The 27,224-nt window shown below is 39.5% G+C and overlaps 2 protein-coding genes across 3 annotated transcripts in view; both read left to right on the forward strand.

Moving 5' to 3' along the window:
• The window catches only part of LOC131952859 (uncharacterized), an 18,940-nt gene extending 18,649 nt beyond the window's left edge, over nucleotides 1-291 (forward strand). For both annotated transcript variants that reach the window (XM_059315752.1, XM_059315753.1), the window contains exon 19: nucleotides 1-291. This exon is cut by the window's left edge and continues 232 nt beyond it. The gene's annotated coding sequence lies outside the window, so the exon portion shown is untranslated.
• A 2,315-nt stretch (nucleotides 292-2,606) lies between these two features.
• LOC131952856 (uncharacterized) lies at nucleotides 2,607-27,074 on the forward strand. Its single transcript, XM_059315747.1, has 20 exons — nucleotides 2,607-2,689; nucleotides 3,752-3,817; nucleotides 4,249-4,361; nucleotides 4,976-5,076; nucleotides 5,230-5,388; nucleotides 10,840-10,974; nucleotides 11,563-11,630; nucleotides 12,323-12,451; nucleotides 14,827-15,005; nucleotides 18,523-18,689; nucleotides 20,070-20,174; nucleotides 20,489-20,666; nucleotides 22,397-22,490; nucleotides 23,173-23,223; nucleotides 24,314-24,389; nucleotides 24,525-24,628; nucleotides 25,158-25,292; nucleotides 25,631-25,726; nucleotides 26,009-26,087; nucleotides 26,915-27,074. Exons 1-20 carry the CDS (start codon nucleotides 2,686-2,688, stop codon nucleotides 27,072-27,074), a joined length of 2,199 nt encoding a protein of 732 aa, XP_059171730.1. The 5' UTR covers nucleotides 2,607-2,685.
• Nucleotides 27,075-27,224: the final 150 nt, after the last annotated feature.

Below are 27,224 nucleotides of genomic sequence, written 5' to 3' on the forward strand. Positions count from 1 at the left end.
GCTGATTGAGGAGTGGAATACATTCATATTATTTTGGAAAAGATCGGGGAATATAATAACAAGTTCTGTCAAAATTTATGTATAAGTGGTAACAGTTTCTAATTTCTTTTAAATATGTTTCATTGTAAGAATAATATTAAATAAACATAGAGAGGTGTATTTATTTCATTTAAATGCATTATTTTTGTTGTTTTATTACAATATTGGCAAACTTATTTATATTTTGGTTCAAATGTTTACATTTTTGTTGTTTATGTCAATTGATTGTGTGGCTTACTTTTAAGGGCAGGTTAAACCCCTCACATGAAAGCAGTGAGTTTGGATAATTTTAAGGTACAAGGAAGTTGTAAATAACATTAAAAAAATAAAGAAAAGCCTCAAAAACATAGCTACCATTTCTGATTTGAGTTTTTCAGTTGCATATTCTCTGGAATTTGCGTAACTTTTTCAAAGATAAAGATAAATAAACAGATGATAGCGAATGTTTTAGAGCCACTGTGTTTCAAAAGGGTTTGTAATAATGCAGGTAATATGTCGCAAGATACTAATCGGTTTAAAAAAATGTCTGGGTGTGTGAACCTAATTATTCTAATTTAGAAGAAGAAGAATTATTTTAAAAAAAATTAGATATTGAGTTATTGTATTTTTATAACTATCAACTACTAACATGTTGGAAACGAAACTAGAAGTATAGTCTACAATGACACTTTTTAAATACTCTATAAGTAAAACAATAAACATATAATATATTGATTTTACTGGTAAACGTTTTTTCAGACTCAAAATGTGTCACGTTGACTTTACCGTTGTTAAAAAAAAGTGGATATTATTATTTCTACTGCATTAAAAAATAGTTTTAAACCATCCAGATTAGGAAAAATCGACAATTCAGTCTTGTGCGTATGTTTCCTTGTGTGTGTGTGTGTGTATGTGTGTATGTGTGTGTGTTTGTATGCGTGTGTACGTGTATGTGTATCTGTGTAAAACGGTAAATTAGTATCTTTCTAGGTAGGATGGCAAAATTTCATGAATATGTATTTGATCCTATATATATATATATATATATATATATATATATATATATATATATATATATATATATATATATATATATATATATATATATATATATGTAATTTCTTCTAGCTAACTGAAAAAACACTCAAATTGTCGTGTTCCCACACAAAATGATTAAAGTAACTTTTTCTCGCTTATAGGGAAATCGTTAATAAGTTAACAAAAACCTACGCATTTAATTTAATAGTTTTTAGAAGTTTTGTCCGCCTAACTTAAATAAGTACATCTTCGATCACTCGAAATCGCTCAAAGTTTGACTACAAATGTTGCATAATATTTATATACCAGCCGAACCGCGGCGTAGCATACGCCGCTATTTAGTTGTTTTATTTTCTACTTTCAGTAATTCATAATTTGTGAATTCAACACTACCAAACACTACTGCGACAAATATTTTGCTTTAAAACACGCTCAGTAGCTCATGAAGGACGATTGTCCTCACCATCCCCTCCACTTCCCATCCCACCCCCACCCCGCCTCCGTGAAAGCAGCCGTCCGTAACGACATTTTACTGACGATAATGAAAAGATCAAGCAGAACTTGTTACCTCCCCTTAGTTTCAAATAGTTTAAAAACTAAATCATCTGCTCTTAATAACCATCACTTATTCGACTCGGCTCTACGATTGTAAACATTTGGCGTGAATCACTGCTCACCAGACTGGTTGGATTGGGGTGGTAGAGATATGGTCTGTTGATAGCAAGGAGAGAGGGGGAGGTCGGCATGCTTACGTGGTGGTGTCCCGCATGGTTTCTCCATGAAGATAATTATATATATATATACGAGCCGACCCGCGGCGTATCATATGCGGCTATCTAGTTGTTTTATTTTCTACTTTTCAGTAATTCATAATTTGTGAATTCGACAGTTCCAATGCTGCCACTGAAAATATTTGCTTTAAAACACTATTAGTAGGTTGTTAAGGACGATACCCCCCCCCCCCCACCCTCCTTTCCCCCTACCCTACACACCCCCCCCCCCCCGGTGAAAGCAGCCTCCTCTTAGTTACCTCCCCTAAGTTTAAAATCGTTTCAAACTAAATTATCTGCCCCTAATAGCCGTCACTAAACACGGCTCTACGATTGTAAACATTTAGCGTGAACCACGGCTCATCAGACCATGTGGGGATGGGGGTGGTTGCGATATGCTTAGAGAGGAAGAGAGGGGGCTGCTAGGCGCGCTTACAGCTTGGTGTTTTCTAGGGTATCCAAGAAGAGAATTATATATTTAGATACCAGATGAGATTTCATCAATCAACATAGAGGGGTGCTCAAGTTATCGTATATACATACAAACACACAGAGATGGAAAGGCTTGCAAAAGTAAGATTTTCAAACTCCGAAAGTATATAGATTATGTAAAAAAACTATCTCGCGATTTACGTTGAAAAAGGGAGGTATAAAACGACAAAAAACTAAAAAAATTCATTTAATTTCTCTTAACTCGATAAAAATACTTCCTCTACTATACTCTGTATACGAGAAAGTAAAAATTGCACATCACACACTCATCGGGATTTTCCGTTCACTGGCAACATATTTAATTCAACATGGCGAATAGCGCATCCTAGCTTCTTATGATGGTTTGTAAAACTAGCATTAAGACAGGATGAGTGAGTCTATTCTTGTATTTTGTAAGTCCTTAGAATATAGCGAGATTGCGGTTGAATTATGCGATTAACTTAAAATTTTTATAATTAGATCAAGCTTAAAACTCCTAATGTCCCATAGGTCTTTATCCATATAGAATATATATATAGATCTATATTTATATTCAATGTAAATAAAGATCTAGATCTAGATCTCAAGTAAATGTAATCAGTAATCCATCTATAATCTACATCTTTACTATCTATATATTGATATAGTTCTTTTAAATATATCGCATCAAGCAAAAATGATAATCGATAGATAAAAGTAATGTAACAAATTTAAAATATATATATAGGCCTACATTATACTCAACATTAATTATATCGGATTCTTTTAAAAAAGGTCTTGAAGATTTTATTGCATTACAAAGTGTGATTGTAGCTAAATAATGTCTTGCACGATTGTTAAATGATGGTCGTATATTTGGTCGTATATTTGGTCATATATTTGGTCTTATATTTGGTCGTATATTTGGTCGTATATTTGGTCATATGTTTGGTCGTATATTTGGTCGTATATTTGGTCGTATATTTGGTCGTATATTTGGTCGTATATTTGGTCGATTATTTGGTCGTATATTTGGTCGTATATTTGGTCGTATATTTGGTCGTATATTTGGTCGTATATTTGGTCGTATATTTGGTCGTATATTTGGTCGTATATTTGGTCGTATATTTGGTCGTATATTTGGTCATATATTTGGTCGTATATTTGGTCGTATATTTGGTCGTATATTTGGTCGTATATTTGGTCGTATATTTGGTCGTATATTTGGTCGTATATTTGGTCGTATATTTGGTCGTATATTTGGTCGTATATTTGGTCGTATATTTGGTCGTATATTTTATTATCTATTAAAAGACTTGTTATTGACGATGTCTCGAGTACTACGAATACAAGGTGCCATACTTAGGACTGATGGAATGACATGTCCCTAGCGGATTTATTACATATGTGTATTTGAAATACATACTAGATTACATAGATTTGTAATTTATTTCAACTGTTTCTTTTTTCAATAGCAAGATCAGTGATATTTCTTTTGAAAGTTTTTGTTTATTTACATTGTTGCGTTCATGAATCTAAAGGTAAGAAAAAAATGATATTTTTGGTGATATTTTTAAAAAGTAAACAAAAAACTAACATGCCCAGATTTTTAAAATTAAAGAATGTAGTGTTTGTATTGGAGCTGTTGAAGCTACCATTCTAAAGTAATAACATACTATGTTATAGTTTTACGTTCTAGTTAAACATTTTTAAACTTTTTCGTTTTCTGTAGTTTTTAACATTATGTATTTACCGTAGTAATTTGTGTAACTTGTGTAACTTCATAAACAATTTTTAAGTATTAAATTTAAAGTAGATTCTTGCTATAATTTGATAGTTATTTTTAAATGTGAGTGTAGTTTCTCACATTGATTACTTAGTTATCTTACTGTTTTAAAATGTCTTACTTCTAAATTGACACTATTCTTTTGTGACATACCTGTTTTTAAAATGTCTAACTTTAACTTGACAGCCGTCAGTTCGTCGTTGGGAACCAAGTTTTACTTTCTTGCACCGAATGAGCTAGAAAGTCCTGACAAGGAAATATTTGTATTTTTATTTACACTGTCTACAAGGGAGGTGGGAGTAAGTCGTTATGTTGTTTAAAAGATTCATTCATACTGTATATATATATATATATATATATATATATATATATATATATATATATATATATATATATATATATATATATATAGGCCTATATATATATACCTATATATGTATAATATATATATATATATATATATATATATATATATATATATATATATATATATATATATATATATATATATATATATATATGTATATATATATATGTATATATATATATATATATATATATATATATATATATATATATATATATATATATATATATATATATATATATATTTATATTTATTTATATGTATATGTAAATATATATTACATGTATTGTCTGATTTTAATTCGGTTCCAACTAACACCAAATTTAGAGGCAAAACTGAATGAATATTTTTTTTTTTTGTTTACTAAAGAACATATTTTAGCCTTGTGTTCCTATTATTGCAATAATATTAGCTAAAATTATAACAACAATTTAATGAAATCGTGATTTCAAAAACTTCTTAGAGAAATAATTATCCACCTCACATTTAAATACAAAGAAAATAATGGAACAAAATGCGGAAATAATACAACTAACATTTATTTAGATTGATCTGACCAGTCCTTGGTTTGACGGGGAGCCGTTGAATATACATAAAGTTTTATACAGACTTCAAGTCAATTCCATTGAGATACCTACTGCATATACGTAAGTATTCAATTGAAATGCCCGCTACATAAATGTAAGTCCTCAAGTGACATGCCTATCACACATATGAAAACGTAATGGACATTCCCTCTACACAAACGTTGTATTTAAAAGACATTGATTCTTCAGACATGTATATTATTGTTTGACTAGATCAACTCAACAGATAGGGGCACAGTTCAGCTACAAGATAGCTGGTACAGGCAAATTCGGCGTCATTATTTTCGTGGTCGTTGAGGCAACTTCAGCCGATTCTTTCACACCGTTGCCGGTTGAGGGTTGGGGGAACAAATACGCAGCATGGACCAAAAGGTATCAGTTCATTTACAACTGGTTATCAACTGATTAACAACTGATTATCAACTGGTTACCAACATTGTTGTTTAGCTGCAACGTTCTTTTTTTTAGCTTTCTGCCATCCCTCACAGTATGTAGCTCTCTCACATCCCTCACATTATGTAGCTCTCTCACATCCCTCACATTATGTATCTCTCTCACATCCCTCACATTATGTAGCTCTCTCACATCCCTCACAGTATGTATCTCTCTCATATCCCTCACATTATGTAGCTCTCTCACATCCCTCACAGTATGTAGCTCTCTCACATCCCTCACATTATGTATCTCTCTCACATCCCTCACATTATGTAGCTCTCTCACATCCCTCACATTATGTATCTCTCTCACATCCCTCACATTATGTAGCTCTCTCACATCCCTCACAGTTTGTAGCTCTCTCACATCCCTCACAGTATGTATCTCTCTCACATCCCTCACAGTATGTACCTCTCTCACATCCCACACAATGTGTATCTCTCTCACATCCCTCACATTATGTAGCTCTCTCACATCCCTCACATTATGTAGCTCTCTCACATCCCTCACAGTTTGTAGCTCTCTCACATCCCTCACATTATGTAGCTCTCTCACATCCCTCACAGTATGTATCTCTCTCATATCCCTCACATTATGTATCTCTCTCACATCCCTCACATTATGTAGCTCTCTCACATCCCTCACATTATGTAGCTCTCTCACATCCCTCACATTATGTAGCTCTCTCACATCCCTCACATTATGTAGCTCTCTCACATCCCTCACATTATGTAGCTCTCTCACATCCCTCACAGTGTGTAGCTCTCTCACATCCCTCACAGTATGTAGCTCTCTCACATCCCTCACATTATGTAGCTCTCTCACATCCCTCACAGTATGTATCTCTCTCATATCCCTCACATTATGTAGCTCTCTCACATCCCTCACATTGTGTAGCTATCTCACATCCCTCACAGTATGTATCTCTCTCACATCCCTCACATTATGTAGCTCTCTCACATCCCTCACATTATGTAGCTCTCTCACATCCCTCACAGTATGTATCTCTCTCACATCCCTCACATTATGTAGCTCTCTCACATCCCTCACAGTATGTATCTCTCTCACATCCCTCACATTATGTAGCTCTCTCACATCCCTCACAGTATGTATCTCTCTCACATCCCTCACATTATGTAGCTCTCTCACATCCCTCACAGTTTGTAGCTCTCTCACATCCCTCACAATATGTATCTCTCGCACATCCCTCACAGTATGTAGCTCTCTCACATCCCTCACATTATGTATCTCTCTCACATCCCTCACAGTGTGTAGCTCTCTCACATCCCTCACAGTATGTATCTCTCTCACATCCCTCACATTATGTAGCTCTCTCACATCCCTCACAGTTTGTAGCTCTCTCACATCCCTCACAGTATGTATCTCTCGCACATCCCTCACAGTATGTAGCTCTCTCACATCCCTCACAGTATGTATCTCTCTCACATCCCTCACATTATGTAGCTCTCTCACATCCCTCACATTATGTAGCTCTCTCACATCCCTCACAGTTTGTAGCTCTCTCACATCCCTCACAGTATGTATCTCTCTCACATCCCTCACATTATGTATCTCTCTCACATCCCTCACAGTATGTATCTCTCTCATATCCCTCACATTATGTAGCTCTCTCACATCCCTCACATTATGTAGCTCTCTCACATCCCTCACAGTATGTATCTCTCTCACATCCCTCACATTATGTAGCTCTCTCACATCCCTCACAGTATGTATCTCTCTCACATCCCTCACATTATGTAGCTCTCTCACATCCCTCACAGTTTGTAGCTCTCTCACATCCCTCACAATATGTATCTCTCGCACATCCCTCACAGTATGTAGCTCTCTCACATCCCTCACATTATGTATCTCTCTCACATCCCTCACAGTGTGTAGCTCTCTCACATCCCTCACAGTATGTATCTCTCTCACATCCCTCACATTATGTAGCTCTCTCACATCCCTCACAGTTTGTAGCTCTCTCACATCCCTCACAGTATGTATCTCTCGCACATCCCTCACAGTATGTAGCTCTCTCACATCCCTCACAGTATGTATCTCTCTCACATCCCTCACATTATGTAGCTCTCTCACATCCCTCACATTATGTAGCTCTCTCACATCCCTCACAGTTTGTAGCTCTCTCACATCCCTCACAGTATGTATCTCTCTCACATCCCTCACATTATGTAGCTCTCTCACATCCCTCACATTATGTAGCTCTCTCACATCCCTCACATTATGTAGCTCTCTCACATCCCTCACAGTTTGTAGCTCTCTCACATCCCTCACAGTATGTATCTCTCTCACATCCCTCACATTATGTAGCTCTCTCACATCCCTCACAGTATGTATCTCTCTCATATCCCTCACATTATGTATCTCTCGCACATCCCTCACAGTATGTATCTCTCTCACATCCCTCACAGTATGTATCTCTCTCATATCCCTCACATTATGTATCTCTCTCACATCCCTCACATTATGTAGCTCTCTCACATCCCTCACATTATGTATCTCTCTCACATCCCTCACAGTATGTATCTCTCTCATATCCCTCACATTATGTAGCTCTCTCACATCCCTCACAGTATGTATCTCTCTCACATCCCTCACATTATGTAGCTCTCTCACATCCCTCACAGTATGTATCTCTCTCATATCCCTCACATTATGTATCTCTCTCACATCCCTCACATTATGTAGCTCTCTCACATCCCTCACATTATGTATCTCTCTCACATCCCTCACAGTATGTATCTCTCTCATATCCCTCACATTATGTAGCTCTCTCACATCCCTCACATTATGTAGCTCTCTCACATCCCTCACAGTATGTATCTCTCTCATATCCCTCACATTATGTATCTCTCTCACATCCCTCACATTATGTAGCTCTCTCACATCCCTCACATTATGTATCTCTCTCACATCCCTCACAGTATGTATCTCTCTCATATCCCTCACATTATGTAGCTCTCTCACATCCCTCACAGTATGTAGCTCTCTCATATCCCTCACATTATGTAGCTCTCTCACATCCCTCACATTATGTAGCTCTCTCACATCCCTCACAGTATGTAGCTCTCTCACATCCCTCACATTATGTATCTCTCTCACATCCCTCACATTATGTATCTCTCTCACATCCCTCACAGTATGTAGCTCTCTCATATCCCTCACATTATGTAGCTCTCTCACATCCCTCACAGTATGTAGCTCTCTCACATCCCTCACATTATGTATCTCTCTCACATCCCTCACATTATGTATCTCTCTCACATCCCTCACATTATGTATCTCTCTCACATCCCTCACAGTATGTAGCTCTCTCATATCCCTCACATTATGTAGCTCTCTCACATCCCTCACATTATGTAGCTCTCTCACATCCCTCACAGTATGTAGCTCTCTCACATCCCTCACATTATGTATCTCTCTCACATCCCTCACATTATGTATCTCTCTCACATCCCTCACATTATGTAGCTCTCTCACATCCCTCACATTATGTAGCTCTCTCACATCCCTCACAGTTTGTAGCTCTCTCACATCCCTCACAGTATGTATCTCTCTCACATCCCTCACATTATGTAGCTCTCTCACATCCCTCACATTATGTAGCTCTCTCACATCCCTCACATTATGTAGCTCTCTCACATCCCTCACAGTTTGTAGCTCTCTCACATCCCTCACAGTATGTATCTCTCTCACATCCCTCACATTATGTAGCTCTCTCACATCCCTCACAGTATGTATCTCTCTCATATCCCTCACATTATGTATCTCTCGCACATCCCTCACAGTATGTAGCTCTCTCACATCCCTCACAGTATGTAGCTCTCTCACATCCCTCACATTATGTAGCTCTCTCACATCCCTCACATTATGTAGCTCTCTCACATCCCTCACAGTATGTATCTCTCTCATATCCCTCACATTATGTATCTCTCTCACATCCCTCACATTATGTAGCTCTCTCACATCCCTCACATTATGTATCTCTCTCACATCCCTCACAGTATGTATCTCTCTCATATCCCTCACATTATGTAGCTCTCTCACATCCCTCACATTATGTAGCTCTCTCACATCCCTCACAGTATGTAGCTCTCTCATATCCCTCACATTATGTAGCTCTCTCACATCCCTCACATTATGTAGCTCTCTCACATCCCTCACAGTATGTAGCTCTCTCACATCCCTCACATTATGTATCTCTCTCACATCCCTCACATTATGTATCTCTCTCACATCCCTCACAGTATGTAGCTCTCTCATATCCCTCACATTATGTAGCTCTCTCACATCCCTCACAGTATGTAGCTCTCTCACATCCCTCACATTATGTATCTCTCTCACATCCCTCACATTATGTATCTCTCTCACATCCCTCACATTATGTATCTCTCTCACATCCCTCACAGTATGTAGCTCTCTCATATCCCTCACATTATGTAGCTCTCTCACATCCCTCACATTATGTAGCTCTCTCACATCCCTCACAGTATGTAGCTCTCTCACATCCCTCACATTATGTATCTCTCTCACATCCCTCACATTATGTATCTCTCTCACATCCCTCACATTATGTAGCTCTCTCACATCCCTCACATTATGTAGCTCTCTCACATCCCTCACAGTATGTATCTCTCTCACATCCCTCACATTATGTATCTCTCTCACATCCCTCACATTATGTAGCTCTCTCACATCCCTCACATTATGTAGCTCTCTCACATCCCTCACAGTTTGTAGCTCTCTCACATCCCTCACATTATGTAGCTCTCTCACATCCCTCACATTATGTAGCTCTCTCACATCCCTCACATTATGTAGCTCTCTCACATCCCTCACATTGTGTATCTCTCTCACATCCCTCACATTATGTAGCTCTCTCACATCCCTCACATTGTGTATCTCTCTCACATCCCTCACATTATGTAGCTCTCTCACATCCCTCACATTATGTAGCTCTCTCACATCCCTCACATTGTGTATCTCTCTCACATCCCTCACATTATGTAGCTCTCTCACATCCCTCACATTGTGTATCTCTCTCACATCCCTCACATTATGTAGCTCTCTCACATCCCTCACATTATGTAGCTCTCTCACATCCCTCACATTATGTAGCTCTCTCACATCCCTCACATTGTGTAGCTCTCTCACATCCCTCACATTATGTAGCTCTCTCACATCCCTCACAGTATGTAGCCCCTCCACACACTAAGCAATTATTTCACGTGCCTCATATAATGGCGTAGCTACCACATTTCTTCTAAGTTGTTAACAAATTTGTGTAGATCACCCAATGAACATGTCTTGTCTGTTCACATTGTTAACAAATTTGTGTAGATCACCCAATGAACATGTTTTGTCTGCTAGGTTCATGCCAAGTGTTCAAATTGTCACCGATCAAGTGAACGACGTGGAAATTCGTTTGAATCTAGAGCGTTTTACTTTTACTCACCTGGGTAGAAATTACGCCACTGGTGATGTCATGACAGTTCGGCTCAGGGAGTAAGTCGTGTGACAGCCAGTAAGAATGAGAGTAAAGCACATATTACGTAACGTCTACACTTACTTAACTGATTACCGCATCAGTCAGGATCGTCATTTCTCAGTTTCGGAGAATGAGCATCAACATACATTTTACCTTGATTAAATCCATCTGATTATGAAAACAAAAATTTTTAAAATTGACTTAAATCCTCCTAAATGATATACTTGTTTGTCCTGATATATTTTGTTCTGAGATCATTTGTCGGTGAGATATTTTGTCTGAGATATTTTGTCTGAGATATTTTGTCTGAGATATTTTGTCTGAGATATTTTGTCTGAGATATTTTGTCTGAGATATTTTGTCTGAGATATTTTGTCCTGAGATCTATTGTCATGGAACCATATATATATATGTAATATATATATATATATATATATATATATATATATATATATATATATATATATATATATATATATATATATATATATGTGTGTGTGTGTGTGTGTGTGTGTGTGTGTATAAATGGTATTATGTTCTGTATTGTAACGTAAAGCAATGATTTGTTTAAAATGAACGTATAATCTCAAATGACTTTTTGACAGGGGTGAGGCCTTCACGTTGTCATTCTGTGATATCCGAACAGCTAATAATAATCTTGCTAATTTACAAGGTAGTGTAGAATAGCTAATGTTATGTTCCAAAACATAACATCGCTGTAGATACAAACAAAATTTTAAATGCCAAACAGACCTAGACCTAGACCTAGACCTAGACCTAGACCTAGACGTAGACCTAGACCTAGACCTAGACCTAGACCTAGACCTAGACCTAGACCTAGACCTAGACCTAGACCTAGACCTAGACCTAGACCTAGACCTAGACCTAGACCTAGACCTAGACCTAGACCTAGACCTAGACCTAGACCTAGACCTAGACCTAGACCTAGACCTAGACCTAGACCTAGACCTAGACCTAGACCTAGACCTAGACCTAGACCTAGACCTAGACCTAGACCTAGACCTAGACCTAGACCTAGACCTAGACCTAGACCTAGACCTAGACCTAGACCTAGACCTAGACCTAGACCTAGACCTAGACCTAGACCTAGACCTAGACCTAGACCTAGACCTAGACCTAGACCTAGACCTAGACCTAGACCTAGACCTAGACCTAGACCTAGACCTAGACCTAGACCTAGACCTAGACCTAGACCTAGACCTAGACCTAGACCTAGACCTAGACCTAGACCTAGACCTAGACCTAGACCTAGACCTAGACCTAGACCTAGACCTTGACCTAGACCTAGACCTAGACCTAATGTTTAAAAATCTGGCAGATTTAAAAAAAAATTATTTGCTTTAGGGACACTGATTGACTGTACCGCACCGTGTGGTGTTGTTAGCGGTAATTGTATCACTGGAAACATACCAAGCAACTGTGAAACGAACGAACCTCTAATGAATACAGGGCCTACAGGAGATATCATAGCAGGTATTTATTTAGCTAGTAGTGGTGTCAGCACTATACACAGTGGACAGATTAAAACGAGTGTTACGGTGTTCACGATAGAGATAGTGTGGTCAGCACTATGCAAAGTGGACAGATTAAATAGAGTATTACTGTGTCCACTACAGAGATAGTGTGGTCAGCACTATGCACAGTAGACAGATTAAATAGAGTGTTACTGTGTTCACTACAGCACTATGCACAGCCTCTTTTACTCCCGTGTTGTGATGGCTGATCACAGCAGGGTAGTCTCAGACACGGTGCTGTGTGGACTCCACTCATACACGGTGCTGTGTGGACTACACTCAGACAAGGTGCTGTGTGGACTACACTCAGACAAGGTGCTGTGTGGACTCCACTCAGACACGGGGCTGTGTGGACTCCACCAACAGGGTAGTCTAAGACACGGTGCTGTGTGGACTCCACCAACAGGGTAGTCTAAGACACGGTGCTATGTGGACTCCACTCAGACACGGTGCTGTGTGGACTCCACTCAGACACGGTGCTGTGTGGACTCCACCAACAGGGTAGTCTCAGACACGGTGCTGTGTGGACTACACTCAGACACGGTGCTGTGTGGACTCCACCAACAGGGTAGTCTCAGACACGGTGCTGTGTGGACTCCACCAACAGGGTAGTCTCAGACACGGTGCTGTGTGGACTCCACCAGCAGGGTAGTCTCAGACACGGTGCTGTGTGGACTCCACCAGCAGGGTAGTCTCAGACACGGTGCTGTGTGGACTCCACCAGCAGGGTAGTCTCAGACACGGTGCTGTGTGGACTCCACTCAGACACGGTGCTGTGTGGACTCCACCAGCAGGGTAGTCTCAGACACGGTGCTGTGTGGACTCCACCAACAGGGTAGTCTCAGACACGGTGCTGTGTGGACTCCACCAACAGGGTAGTCTCAGACACGGTGCTGTGTGGACTCCACCAACAGGGTAGTCTCAGACACGGTGCTGTGTGGACTCCACCAGCAGGGTAGTCTCAGACACGGTGCTGTGTGGACTCCACCAGCAGGGTAGTCTCAGACACGGTGCTGTGTGGACTCCACCAACAGGGTAGTCTCAGACACGGTGCTGTGTGGACTCCACCAGCAGGGTAGTCTCAGACACGGTGCTGTGTGGACTCCACTCAGACACGGTGCTGTGTGGACTCCACTCAGACACGGTGCTGTGTGGACTCCACTTAGACACGGTGCTGTGTGGACTACACTCAGACACGGTGCTGTGTGGACTCCACTCAGACACGGTGCTATGTGGACTCCACTCAGACACGGTGCTGTGTGGACTACACTCAGACACGGTGCTGTGTGGACTCCACTCAGACACGGTGCTATGTGGACTCCACTCAGACACGGTGCTGTGTGGACTACACTCAGACACGGTGCTGTGTGGACTCCACCAACAGGGTAGTCTCAGACACGGTGCTGTGTGGACTCCACCAACAGGGTAGTCTCAGACACGGTGCTGTGTGGACTCCACCAACAGGGTAGTCTCAGACACGGTGCTGTGTGGACTCCACCAGCAGGGTAGTCTCAGACACGGTGCTGTGTGGACTCCACCAACAGGGTAGTCTCAGACACGGTGCTGTGTGGACTCCACCAACAGGGTAGTCTCAGACACGGTGCTGTGTGGACTCCACCAGCAGGGTAGTCTAAGACACGGTGCTGTGTGGACTCCACTCAGACACGGTGCTGTGTGGACTCCACCAACAGGGTAGTCTCAGACACGGTGCTGTGTGGACTCCACCAACAGGGTAGTCTCAGACACGGTGCTGTGTGGACTCCACCAGCAGGGTAGTCTAAGACACGGTGCTGTGTGGACTCCACTTAGACACGGTGCAGTGTGGAATCCACTCAGACACGGTGCTGTGTGGACTACACTCAGACACGGTGCTGTGTGGACTCCACTCAGACACAGTGCTGTGTGGACTACACTCAGACACGGTGCTGTGTGGACTCCACTCAGACACAGTGCTGTGTGGACTACACCACCAGGGTAGTCTCAGACACGGTGCTGTGTGGACTCCACTCAGACACGGTGCTGTGTGGACTCCACTCAGACACGGTGCTGTGTGGACTCCACTCAGACACAGTGCTGTGTGGACTCCACTCAGACACGGTGCTGTGTGGACTCCACTCAGACACAGTGCTGTGTGGACTCCACTCAGACACGGTGCTGTGTGGACTCCACTCAGACACGGTGCTGTGTGGACTCCCCGTCCTACGGACTACAGCCCAGGATCCGAACTCGAAACTTTCGGCTCCGGAGTCGTATGTTCAACTATCCCACCACGCGGCATTTGTAGTTATCAATTTGTGTTCGTCTGATGAGTTATCGTTCTTTTGTCTCATATAGAGATGCTAATGCCAATTGAAACATTCGGAAAAGAATTTATTACACTTAACATTATTGGGAGGATAACGCAAGGTGAAGTGGAGGTCATAAGCAGCGAACCGGACACACGCATAACTAGCACAGCACCTAACGGCAGACAACTAGAGATGCAAATGGAGCACAGGTGGAGCACTAGATTCGTGAGTAACTAAAGACCTTATCTCACTACGGTGAGTGAGTAAAGACCTTATCTCACTGCGGTGAGTGGGTAACTAAAGACCTTATCTCACTACGGTGAGTGGGTAACTAAAGACCTTATCTCACTACGGTGAGTGAGTAACTAAAGACCTGATCTCACTACGGTGAGTGGGTAACTAAAGACCTTATCTAACTACGGTGAGTGAGTAACTAAAGACCTTATCTCACTACGGTGAGTGGGTAACTAAAGACCTTATCTCACTACGGTGAGTGAGTAACTAAAGACCTTATCTCACTACGGTGAGTGAGTAACTAAAGACCTGATCTCACTACGGTGAGTGGGTAAAGACCTTATCTCACTACGGTGAGTGAGTATAGACCTTATCTCACTACGGTGAGTGAGTAACTAAAGACCTTATCTCATTACGGTGAGTTAGTAACCAAAGACCTGATTTCACTAAAGACATGATCTCACTACGGTGAGTGAGTAACTAAAGACCTGATCTCACTACGGTGAGTGAGTAACTAAAGACCTTATCTCACTACGGTGAGTGAGTAACTAAAGACCTTATCTCACTACGGTGAGTGAGTAACTAAAGACCTTATCTCACTACGGTGAGTGAGTAAAGACCTGATCTCACTACGGTGAGTAACTAAAGACCTTATCTCACTACGGTGAGTGAGTAAAGACCTTATCTTACTATGGTGAGTGAGTAACTAAAGACCTGATCTCACTACGGTGAGTGAGTAACTAAAGACCTGATCTCACTACGGTGAGTAACTAAAGACCTGATCTCACTACGGTGAGTGAGTAACTAAAGACCTTATCTCACTACGGTGAGTGAGTAACTAAAGACCTGATCTCACTACGGTGAGTGAGTAACTAAAGACCTGATCTCACTACGGTGAGTGAGTAACTAAAGACCTTATCTCACTACGGTGAGTGAGTAACTAAAGACCTTATCTCACTACGGTGAGTGAGTAACTAAAGACCTTATCTCACTACGGTGAGTGAGTAACTAAAGACCTTATCTCACTACGGTGAGTGAGTAACTAAAGACCTTATCTCACTACGGTGAGTGAGTAACTAAAGACCTTATCTCACTACGGTGAGTGAGTAACTAAAGACCTTATCTCACTACGGTGAGTGAGTAACTAAAGACCTTATCTCACTACGGTGAGTGAGTAACTAAAGACCTTATCTCACTACGGTGAGTGGGTAACTAAAGACCTTATCTCACTACGGTGAGTGGGCAATAAAATGCAAGCAGAACACTGTACTTGTTATTTCTGAAACCATAAGATCAGTTACAGTTTAAGTTGCTTTTGAAACGAATCTCTGGGCTCAAAATATATTAGACTTGAGCGTAAAACTTATAATTATAGGTAAATTTTCTTTGCCAAAAAAATGTTTTTTTTTTGTTTTTTTTTGGAGCCAGTGACGTAGTGATATTACATTGCTGCGATTTCAGAAGAAAGCCTAATGTAACATTTTTAGAGGATTTCATCAAACGTTTATTTTTAAAACTGTGACCTTATTTTTTAAAAATGAATTATTTTAATGTAAACAATGCATGCACTTTATTTCTTGGACCCAAGTAGTTGGGGCCATTCTATTCCACAAAACTAGTTACACTATTTCAGTGGCATCTTGTAAGTCCTTTGATGCGATTTAGTCAACGAATGTAGTAGAATTGTAGAGTCTTCTTCTTCGTTGTTATTGTTATGTTGGAAGGGATTTCCTCAAACAACTAAGTATTATATGTCAACATTTCAGGCAGCTGACTCCGATTTCAGTCAGTTTTTCTTTTGTATTTAATTCGCAAGCCTAGATCCTTTGAAATAAATGTACAAGGCAGTTTTTGGTGTTGCGGTTATCCACTTTAAAAGGGTTGATATCAACAGTCATTGAGCCATCTCTGCCCGGGAGATTAAACTCGGGGCGTTTTGGTTTAGCAGCTACGAGCTTTACCGACCCCACCACAGCGACATCCTGGTTTGGTTTGGTTATTGAATCTCATTTGCCACAGTGTCCCGTTTGTATGGTGATCTTTAAACGAATGTAGGCGCCATAGCTCTCGTGGGAGAGCATTAGTGGAATCATCTGATTCGATTTATTTCCCGATTATAGTAGGGGACTCTATCTATAGTGTATGTCACTCTTTAAAACGAATGTAGGTGCTCATGGGACGCACCGTATAGTAGCCCATCTTGTCCCTAGTGTGTGGCACTCCTTAAAACGAACGTATACTGTATAATGCCTTTGGGGTAACGTGGGTCACACCAGATACCCAGACCACCCGTTGCAGATTGACCGTTGAATAAAGTAGTACTAACCCCCTTTTCAGGACGCCCAAATCAATAGGCTTCAGATGCCAAGATACCCAGTGGTGATCTCCACACATCAAACGACACCCGACTGCCACCACCATCACCCCCTCCAAATTAACATTTTATAATATTGCGGAAACCTTCTCTTATTATTATAAACTTCCCAAAGTTGAATGGCAATCGGATTAAAGATCTTGTGATGGGAAAAAATTGCAGACAAAATTTCTCCCTCGCTCGTTCTGACGAGATATTTTTAGAAGATCTCATCGATACGTTAACCAATCGTGTATTTTCAGATACGTGACCTTGTTTTCTAAAACAGAGTTATTAAAATGTAGACAAGACAGGCGCTAATTTTTTTGGAACATAGTTATCAGGGTGCGGTTTAATACACGTTACATTGAAAACCTTAAGTATATGTTAATTACGATACGCAATAAGTCGCAATAGTGTGTTAGAAAACATCTCAACAATGCCCAGGTGTCAGCGGGTACACTACCGCAGGGGCGCGGGGTGTCGCGGGACAGTTTCGGGAGACACCGGGTACACTACCGCAGGGGCGCGGGGTGCTGCCTCTGATTTGGTTTAGTATCATCGAATGTCGTGTGCTACCAAGTCTCTATTGTATGGTGCTCTTGAAAACAAACGTAGCCGCCATTGTGATAATGGAGAAGCCCGTGGCGCCAAATCGCACCTTATCGGGGCGCCGACTGATGCACCAGGTTAAGTTTGATTGTTGAATCAATTAGTGCACCTGCCCCCTGTGCAGGACTCCCAGATTTTTGTGACTAAATGTATTTAGTTTTCAGATAGCTATGCGTGAGAAATGTTATCCTCATAGTTTCTCCTGACATATTTTGTTCCGAGAAATAATTTTTATAGTTTTTTTTTTAATGTGAGATATTTCATCCTGTGATAATTTGTCCTGAGAAAAAAAATTCTAGATATATTTTACCCTCAGAACTAACTAGAGAGATTTATTTTTGTAAGTAGTTTTGTTAAAATATATTTCGCCCATAAATATTTATAGTAGATTAAGACGTTAAGACGGACCACCCGTAGGCCATTTAATGATGACCTACACATGCGTTGAACCATGACGGACTACCTTACGGCTGATGTTGAAGGCCTACCAGTGCGGACTCCTCGTACGTAAGATACTGAGGAATGAACACGTTTTCCTTGCAGATTCGCTGGCCTGGGATACGGCACTTCAATAGCGACAAACCGGTGTCTGCCATGTACTACATGGCAACGGCTTGTCGCACCGCTACCGGCAGAACAATGGAAGATGGGGACCCTGCTATGTGCAATCTCATCCCAATAGCCCTCTTCTATGATGGCTACATATGGAGGTAAATAGTGAATAACATCTCGTCTATTACCGTTACTTTTGACTTAATCCTTGCCCCTGAGGAGCAAAGGGTTGCATGTCCATGGAACTCGGTTGTGTGCGGTTCTCTTTATTTCAGCCCACGTTAACCCGGCAGTCCTTGCCTCATCTTCTACAGTCTCCTCCAGGATTTATAAAATGGTTGGCCTACTTTCCTTTCTCCCTGGGGATTCTAGTCCAATGATTTCCTCGCGATGTTTTCCCCTCCCCTTCTCACGGTATGCCCGATCCATCCCCATTGGCGGGCTTCAATATCCCTGTCTATTGGCTGTTTTTAATTTGGTGTCTTTAATGGATATTTTGTCTGGCCATCATATAATGAGGATCTGTTGTAAACATCTGTTTGCAGCTTGTCTGTATTTGTTTTGGTAACACTCCAGAGACACAGAGACTTTTGCTTTAAAATTTATGTTCAAGATGTTTAACCCTTCTAATGACGACTATATATAAGGGTTGACGTTTTGCAAAACTTTTCAATTATCTGTACAGACGACTGGGCTGATAATGTTAAGAGAGTCGGAGCGTAGTTGGTTCTAAACTTCGTCTATGAGTCAGTACAGGGGCGTAGCGAGGGGGTGGGGCGGGGGTGCGGACCGCAACGGGTGACACCATTTAGGGGGTGACACCAAGGCAAAAAATAGCAAAATATATAGAGAAAAACTTTAGAGGGGGGTGCAAATCGAATGTTTGAGGGGGGGGGGTGCAAACGAAAACTTGAAAGTTTGTCCCCGGGAAGGGTCGCTACGCCTCTGGGGGGTGACACCATTAAGTGCCGCACCGGGTGACACCCGACCACCCGGTAGAGAGTGCAAAGTTTTAATGTTCGGTGGTTGTCGTTTACTGGGATCAAAGGGGATAAGATAAGCCTTGGTATTTTAATCTCGGAGTTTAGAAGCAATTGGCTAAGAGCTTTTAGTACTTATAACAGTTTGTATAGAGTGGTAAACGTACATTTATTTTTTCTAATAGGTATTAGTAGTCTATTTTATTTTAAATTTGTCGGACTTTTAGCTATTTAGTTATCTCTTTGCTTTGTCACTAATACCGTAAAACCTGTAGTAAAGCACATTGCGTTTTGACCAAGAACTATATTATAAAATAATTTTTCTCAAACAAGCATACTATATTAAAAATATAGTTGCTGGTACCAATGGCTAGCATATATATATATATATATATATATATATATATATATATATATATATATATATATATATATATATATATATACATTATATATATATATATATATATACATTATATATATATATATATATATATATATATATATATATATATATATTATAATCTTCAAATTTCAAATCAAATGTGTATATTTTAGCACCCCATCCTCAAAGAAGGTAGCCCCGGTGAATTACGTCTGTCTGGTTGTAAAGACGGTGGACAAAGAACATTTGAAATTCGATGACCTTGATGTACCTGTAACGTAAGATACAAATTGTATAGCTTGATTCGCATTTTGGTTATCCAGACTACGGTAAAAGAACTTATTAGTGATCTTAGCCTGCCTGCGATATAAATCTTAAATGATTAAAATCTAGTATTCTTTTCCAGTCCACCATTAAAATTCTTTTTAGATTCTTATCTAGTCCACGATTACAGAACTTAATCGTTTTTACCAAGTCCAGAATTTCACTTCAACGGTTTTCTTATCCAGTCCACGATTATTAAACTCTAGTGTATTTATCCAGTCCATGATAAATGAATATTCTACTCCAACACTTGAACATACATTGTTAGGATGCTTTGGATGAGAGTACATGGAGCCCCATATGAAACTGGCAACATACATGTGTCACCAGGCACCCACACCGTGTATGGCGCAAGGCCAATCAAATTCGGCTGCTACATCTACGGCCTGGCTCGGTACTACAGCTACATGAACCCTGCAGGGTTTATCACATCGAAAATAAACGTGGTAGGTCATTTTATCACATCCGTATACAACGTGGTAGGTCATTTTATCACATCCGTATACAACGTGGTAGGTCATTTTATCACATCCGTATACAACGTGGTAGGTCATTTTATCACATCCGTATACAACGTGGTAGGTCATTTTATCACATCCGTATACAACGTGGTAGGTCATTTTATCACATCCGTATACAACGTGGTAGGTCATTTTATCACATCCGTATACAACGTGGTAGGTCATTTTATCACATCCCCCGTATCAGAGGCGTAGCTATCCTTCCCGGCGCCGGGGAACAAACTTTCAGATTGCTCCCCCCCCCCCCCCCCCGCCACCCCCCACATATATTTTTAAATATTTATAATGCAAAACTGCAGCTAAAATGAGCTTTTAATTTTGTTTCAACCCATTTTGGCGCCCCCTAAGGTCAGTGCCCGGGGACATATGTACGCCCCGTTCCCCTACCCCTCGCAACGCCTCTGCCTCGTATACAACGTGGTAGGTTCTTTTTTCACATGGACAATTAATGTGATTTGTTATTTTATAACAACGCCAGTGATCGCCGTAATTTCAACACCTCGTTAATATTGACTATATCTTGATTACGTCACTAAAGAGAATATTTGATAATTACATTGGGGACTCGGTTGTCATGTGACTCGGTTGTCATATGACTCGGTTGTCATGTGACTCGGTTGTCATGTGACTCGGTTGTCATGTGACTCGGTTGTCATGTAACTTTTACAATGTAATGTTTGTTGACACTTTTCTATTTACAAGCTTTTACTTAGGTCACAGTGTTCTTTGGTTTGTTTGTTGATTTGTAGTCAAATCTAGCAAATCAATTTTGTCCCACTTCTAATACAGCGTTCAAAATTTTTCGTTAAAAATTCGCAGATACGTTCTTCTTTGGTGACAATGCATGAATATCAATATTTTAGTTTAAGTAGATAGACATCGACATTTTAAAAAATATATATTTATATTTAAAGTGGAGATAACAAGATACAATAGTAGCGATCGCATGTTCAGAGCGCTGCCGTGGTGAATCGTCACATCACGGTTGGATGATTGCACGTCACACTAGGGCCAGTTAACTATCTTTTACATAGGGGGGATAACAACATAATTAATAGGGCCAGTTAACTATCTTTTACATAGGGGGGATAACAACATAATTAATAGGGCCAGTTAACTATCTTTTACATAGGGGGGATAACAACATAATTAATAGGGCCAGTTAACTTTCTTTTTACATCGTTGGGATAACAACATAAATAATAGGGCCAGTTAACTATCTTTTACATAGGAGGGATAACAACATAATTAATAGGGCCAGTTAACTATCTTTTACATAGGAGGAATAACAACATAATTAATAGGGCCAGTTGTCTATCTTTTAGATAACATCATAATTAATCTCAATCGATTACTTCTTCATCCTATTAATGTCAGTTGACTCTTAGTTACGGACGGCTGGTTTTGTAGCTTTTTCAATTTTTGTTTGCTGCAAAGAGAACTACATCACTCGATTCATCAGATAATGTATGTTTAATCTCTCGTCCAGCAATGTATTCCATCATTCAATTCATCACATAATGTATGTTTGATGTCTCATCCAGCAATGTATTCCATCATTCAATTCATCACATAATTTATGTTTAATTCTCTCGTCCAGCAATGTATTCCATCATTCAATTCATCACATAATTTATGTTTAATCTCTCATCAAGCAATGTATTCCATCATTCGATAAGAAGGAACCAGGCGATCTTATCGACAACGACTGTGACCAAAGTGTCGATGAGGAGATCGAAGATGGTATAGGTAATGTAAGGGTCAAGTTCAAAGATAAAGTAGGTAATGTAAGGGTCAAGTTCAAAAATAGAGTAGGTAATGTAAGGGTCAAGTTCAAAGATAGTGTAGGTAATGTAAGGGTCACGTTCAATGATAGTGTAGGTAATGTAAGGGTCAAGTTCAAAAATAGAGTAGGTAATGTAAGGGTCAAGTTCAAAAATAGAGTAGGTAATGTAAGGGTCAAGTTCAATGATAGTGTAGGTAATGTAAGGGTCAAGTTCAAAGATAGTGTAGTTAATGTAAGGGTCAAGTTCAAAGATAGTGTAGGTAATGTAAGGGTCAAGTTCAAAGATAATGTAGGTAATGTAAGGGTCAAGTTCAAAGATAGTGTAGGTAATGTAAGGGTCAAGTTCAAAGATAGCGTAGGTAATGTAAGGGTCAAGTTCAAAGATAGTGTAGGTAATGTAAGGGTCAAGTTCAAAGATAGTGTAGGTAATGTAAGGGTCAAGTTCAAAGATAGTGTAGGTAATGTAAGGGTCAAGTTCAAAGATAGTGTAGGTGATGTAAGGGTCAAGTTCAAAGATAGCGTAGGTAATGTAAGGGTCACGTTCAAAGATAGTGTAGGTAATGTAAGGGTCAAGTTCAAAGATAGTGTAGGTAATGTAAGGGTCAAAATTTGATTACATTTGATACATGATTTTCCTTTTTTTAGATAATGATAACGACAACAGAATAGACGAGGACTTGGCGAACCCACCCAGAAGTTGGTTATGTTAGCTGTGATAGAATGCGTTGTATGTTGTTGTGTTTGGCTGTGTTGGGTTAATTTTTTTTTAATGTTTTAGTCCGCAGCGTCTGTTTGTTTGTTTGTGGGTTTGTGGCAAATCTTGTAACTCAATTTCGAACCACTTTTAATTCGTCTATTTCGGTCAAACTTTCCATATACATTCCACGTCAATGACAATACAAATCTATTTATTTTTAAAAATTTAATTATATGCTTAATTAATCGTTTAACGTTAAATTAACGGTTCGAATATAAGCTAAAAAAAAATTACTCGACAGATTACTATATTCAATAACAGAAGGGGAGATAACTAGCTAGACATAATAACCCATAACAGTCTGGTGAGCTGAGGCTCACGACGAATGTTCACGATCGTAGAGCCGATCAATCTAGTGAAGGCTATTAGATGCAGATAATAAAATTTTTAAACGATTTGAAACCAAAGGGAGGTAGCAAGATGAAGAACTATCCTTCGCTCTACAACTAGCTGTTGTCTGTATATCGTGGTCACGGACGGCTGCATTCACGGGGCAGATAATCGTCTTTCAGATATCGCGAGCTACTGGTGGAGTTTTAAAGCAAATATTTTTAGTCGTGTCAACTTCATAAATCAGAAACCCCTAGAAAGTAGAACATAAAAGAAATATAAAAACAACTTTATAACAAGGAGCTTTTAAATGCACTGAAACTAAGAAAATAAAACTAATATGCTTTCTTTCATAAAAGCTCTGGGCGCTAAAAAAAGATCTCATGAGCGACCAAAGCTTTCATGATAATGGAAAAATTTTTTTTTTTTTAAGTTACACTTAAAAAAATAAGTTTGGAGTTTTTGTAAACTTAAAATAGTGTCCTTCAAATTACGTTTAGTTTAACTATTGAGCAAAATAAACATTAATACATTTTCTTGAAAGCCAAGTATAGAATCATTTAAGTTAAGCTTATCGGCCCAAATTAAGGGAAGTGTTGGACATACATAGATGTAGTCGAGGCTGAACGCCGAGAAAAAAAACAATGGCAGTCTTTTGTGAGTGCAATATATATTGTAAATGTAACCAAATATTTTTAGCCAATGGAGCATGGAGTGCTTGGACAGAATGGACGTGTAATGTGATTTGTCACGTGTACCGCGACCAGCGGACCAGGTGAGTATTTCACACCTGTTCACCTTTGTCTGGGTCAGTGAATGATTGTTGTATGAAGTTAACCTCACGCCCTTCTTTAAATTAACAACCATGGAGCTATACCTGATTAAATGAGAAATGTGTTTTACCTTCCAGACTATGCAACAACCCAGCTCCCGCCAACAACGGCAGAGATTGTGAAGGCAACACAGTTGAATACAGAGACAGCGATTGTGGTCGTAATGTCATCTGCCCTACAGGTCTGGGGAGTTGTCATTTTTTTCCCAATACACTACTATGCATATTGAAGTATCTGTTTTAAATAATAGCAGAAAAGGATTTGAGCAAAGCTTCCTCTTTTCATCAAGCTTTAACCACATCATAGTCTCTGCTCATAAACCTACGGTGTCAGCATCGTTGGACCGATTTGGCCACTCCTTCGGCACTATTAGACTACAATCAAACACATACCAGCTGACGTTATCAAAAATGATGAAATGGAATTTTGTACTGTAGAGCTCGACATCAGCACAGAACACAACAGTACACAAGCTAACACACAACACAACCTCACTCAACATCAATATACTATAATACAATACTGTGAAATTTAAAGCAGTGCGAAGTAAAACTTCGTTTAGACATTGGTACTAAGAGTTGAAAATCCTATTTCCCCTCGTCTTACTTCTGTATGTATTGAGATCATTTATATAATCCCTCACATATTTACTTACCTACATTACAACCCTTAGTTTCTGTATAACTAACTTCACAAATGTTCTTGTACAGACTGCCCAGTCGGTAGATGGGATCTGAACTGTACCAAAAGTTGTGAACATTGTGAGGATGACTGCAACAAATTTCTTGGCAACTGTACCAGCTGTACACCGGGCTTTATGTTTCCCGAACGTTCCTGCAATGAAGGTCAGTGATTGTGTCAGGTGAAGTGTATTTCGTTGTGAATAAAATATACTTTCACATACGTATTCAAATTTTAGATATTCATTAACATAATTATTTATTTAAATTAAAAAGGGGATGTACAAATTACCCTATTTAAATGCATTTGTCGTAAATGTGATGAAAAACATTTGAATTAAAAAAAAACCGTTGCAGATTTTTTTTTAATTTGTAAAATGACTTTTTTTCTAAACTCTTAAATGTAACTTATCAACAATTCGTATACAATGCGTACGTCTTTTTTTTTGCTTTTGACTCATGAAATATATAAATTAACTATTGTATCTTTGATTCAATTGAAGTGTGTCCCCCATTTACATATGGCAAAAACTGTGAGGGAAATTGTATGGAGAAATGTGAGGCTGAATGTCTGGATAAAGTCAATGGAAACTGTCCACGTAAGTGTTTTAGCTTAACTCCTGTTGGGATTATCTTAACTCAATGGTTTAGCTTAACTCCTGTTGGGATTATCTTAACTCAATGGTTTAGCTTAACTCTTGTTGGGATTATCTTAACTTAATGGTTCAGCTTAACTCTTGTTGGGATTATCTTCAACTCAATGGTTCAGCTTAACACACTTTTTCATAGTAAATTTTAAAATCTGTCAAGTGTACTGTGTTTATATTTTCTGCCTGTTATGTTGTTGTATGAAGTCCAGAATAGATGTCTTTTGTTTGCAGTGAAAGACAACCCATATTTAAAACTGTTGTGGATGCTACTGCTCATTCCAGTTATCGCACTTTTCCTTTTTGTACTCAGGTTAGTTTTTTTTTAATTGTCGTAATTTTGAAATAACGTATTTTTTATTTCACTTACTGCAGTAATAAAATACATAAGGTAATATCAGGCTGGAATTGTAAAACAAAACTAGAATTCACAACGTCATTTTCTCAGACTTAACAACGACATTTTTTAGGCTTTGCAAACTCCTTGACTACATATTTTCCCAGAACACAACAACATTCTCCTAGACTTAACGTGTGGCAAAAAAAGGCAGAAGATTAGCAGATTAGGTCGAAAAGTTCTTACGTTAAACTTCGTTATATGAGAAATACAAGATCTGAAGGTCTCGCTTTTATTTTCTTCCTACACAAGAACAGAATTATTATCAGAACTATGATGTAAAAAAAAACAACCTTCCTGCAACACTGAAAGTGTTATTAAGTGCTCATTATTTAGTTTTGTAAAGACGAAACCTGCTGATTATAAGAATTCAAACAAAATTTTACTTATTCTTTACCCTACTATAAGGGACTTTGTGACCTAGAGGTAGAGCGCTAGACTGCTTATCCGAAAGTCTTGAGTTCGAATCCGGGTTAAAGTCAGTAGAGCATTTCTGAGTCCACCCAACTCTGATGGGTAGGCCTATCTAGTTTACGTGAGGGAAAGTAAAGGCGGCTGGGCATAGTGCTGACACCACTATCTCTTTATATGCCGATGTCACGGAAAGAGGTATATTCCAATTAATCTGCGCAATGGACCGCCAGGTTCGAAAAGGAACTTTATAGCCCGCCATCTGAAAAATGATAATTCCAGCCTTGTTGACAGCAAAAAAAGATTTAAATCATAAATGTTTGTTTCATCAGACGCAGGCAAAACTCTTCGTCAGCACCGGTTGGAGAGGCCAAACCTCCAGCAGAACCCCCAGCAGAGGTCGTACACAGTAGAGCCCCGTCGTCAGTTCCAGGGTCTGTGGCAGGGGGCAAGGCTATGTCTTTGGTCGGAGATTTGGAAACTTCGGTCTAAGTGGGTTTGTTGATGTCCGGTGGAGTAGTGGGATAGTTGAACAGAGATATTGGGTGTAATACAACCGCAATAGAGAAAAAATTGGTTTGATTAGTATCACAGGCACATTATGTTGATGAAGATTTCAGATTAAAATATCAAACCATATTA

The sequence above is a fragment of the Physella acuta genome, unplaced genomic scaffold (assembly GCF_028476545.2).
Source record: "Physella acuta isolate Inbredline_101_S28 unplaced genomic scaffold, ASM2847654v3 ptg000891l, whole genome shotgun sequence".
Taxonomy (NCBI): Eukaryota; Metazoa; Mollusca; class Gastropoda; family Physidae; genus Physella; species Physella acuta.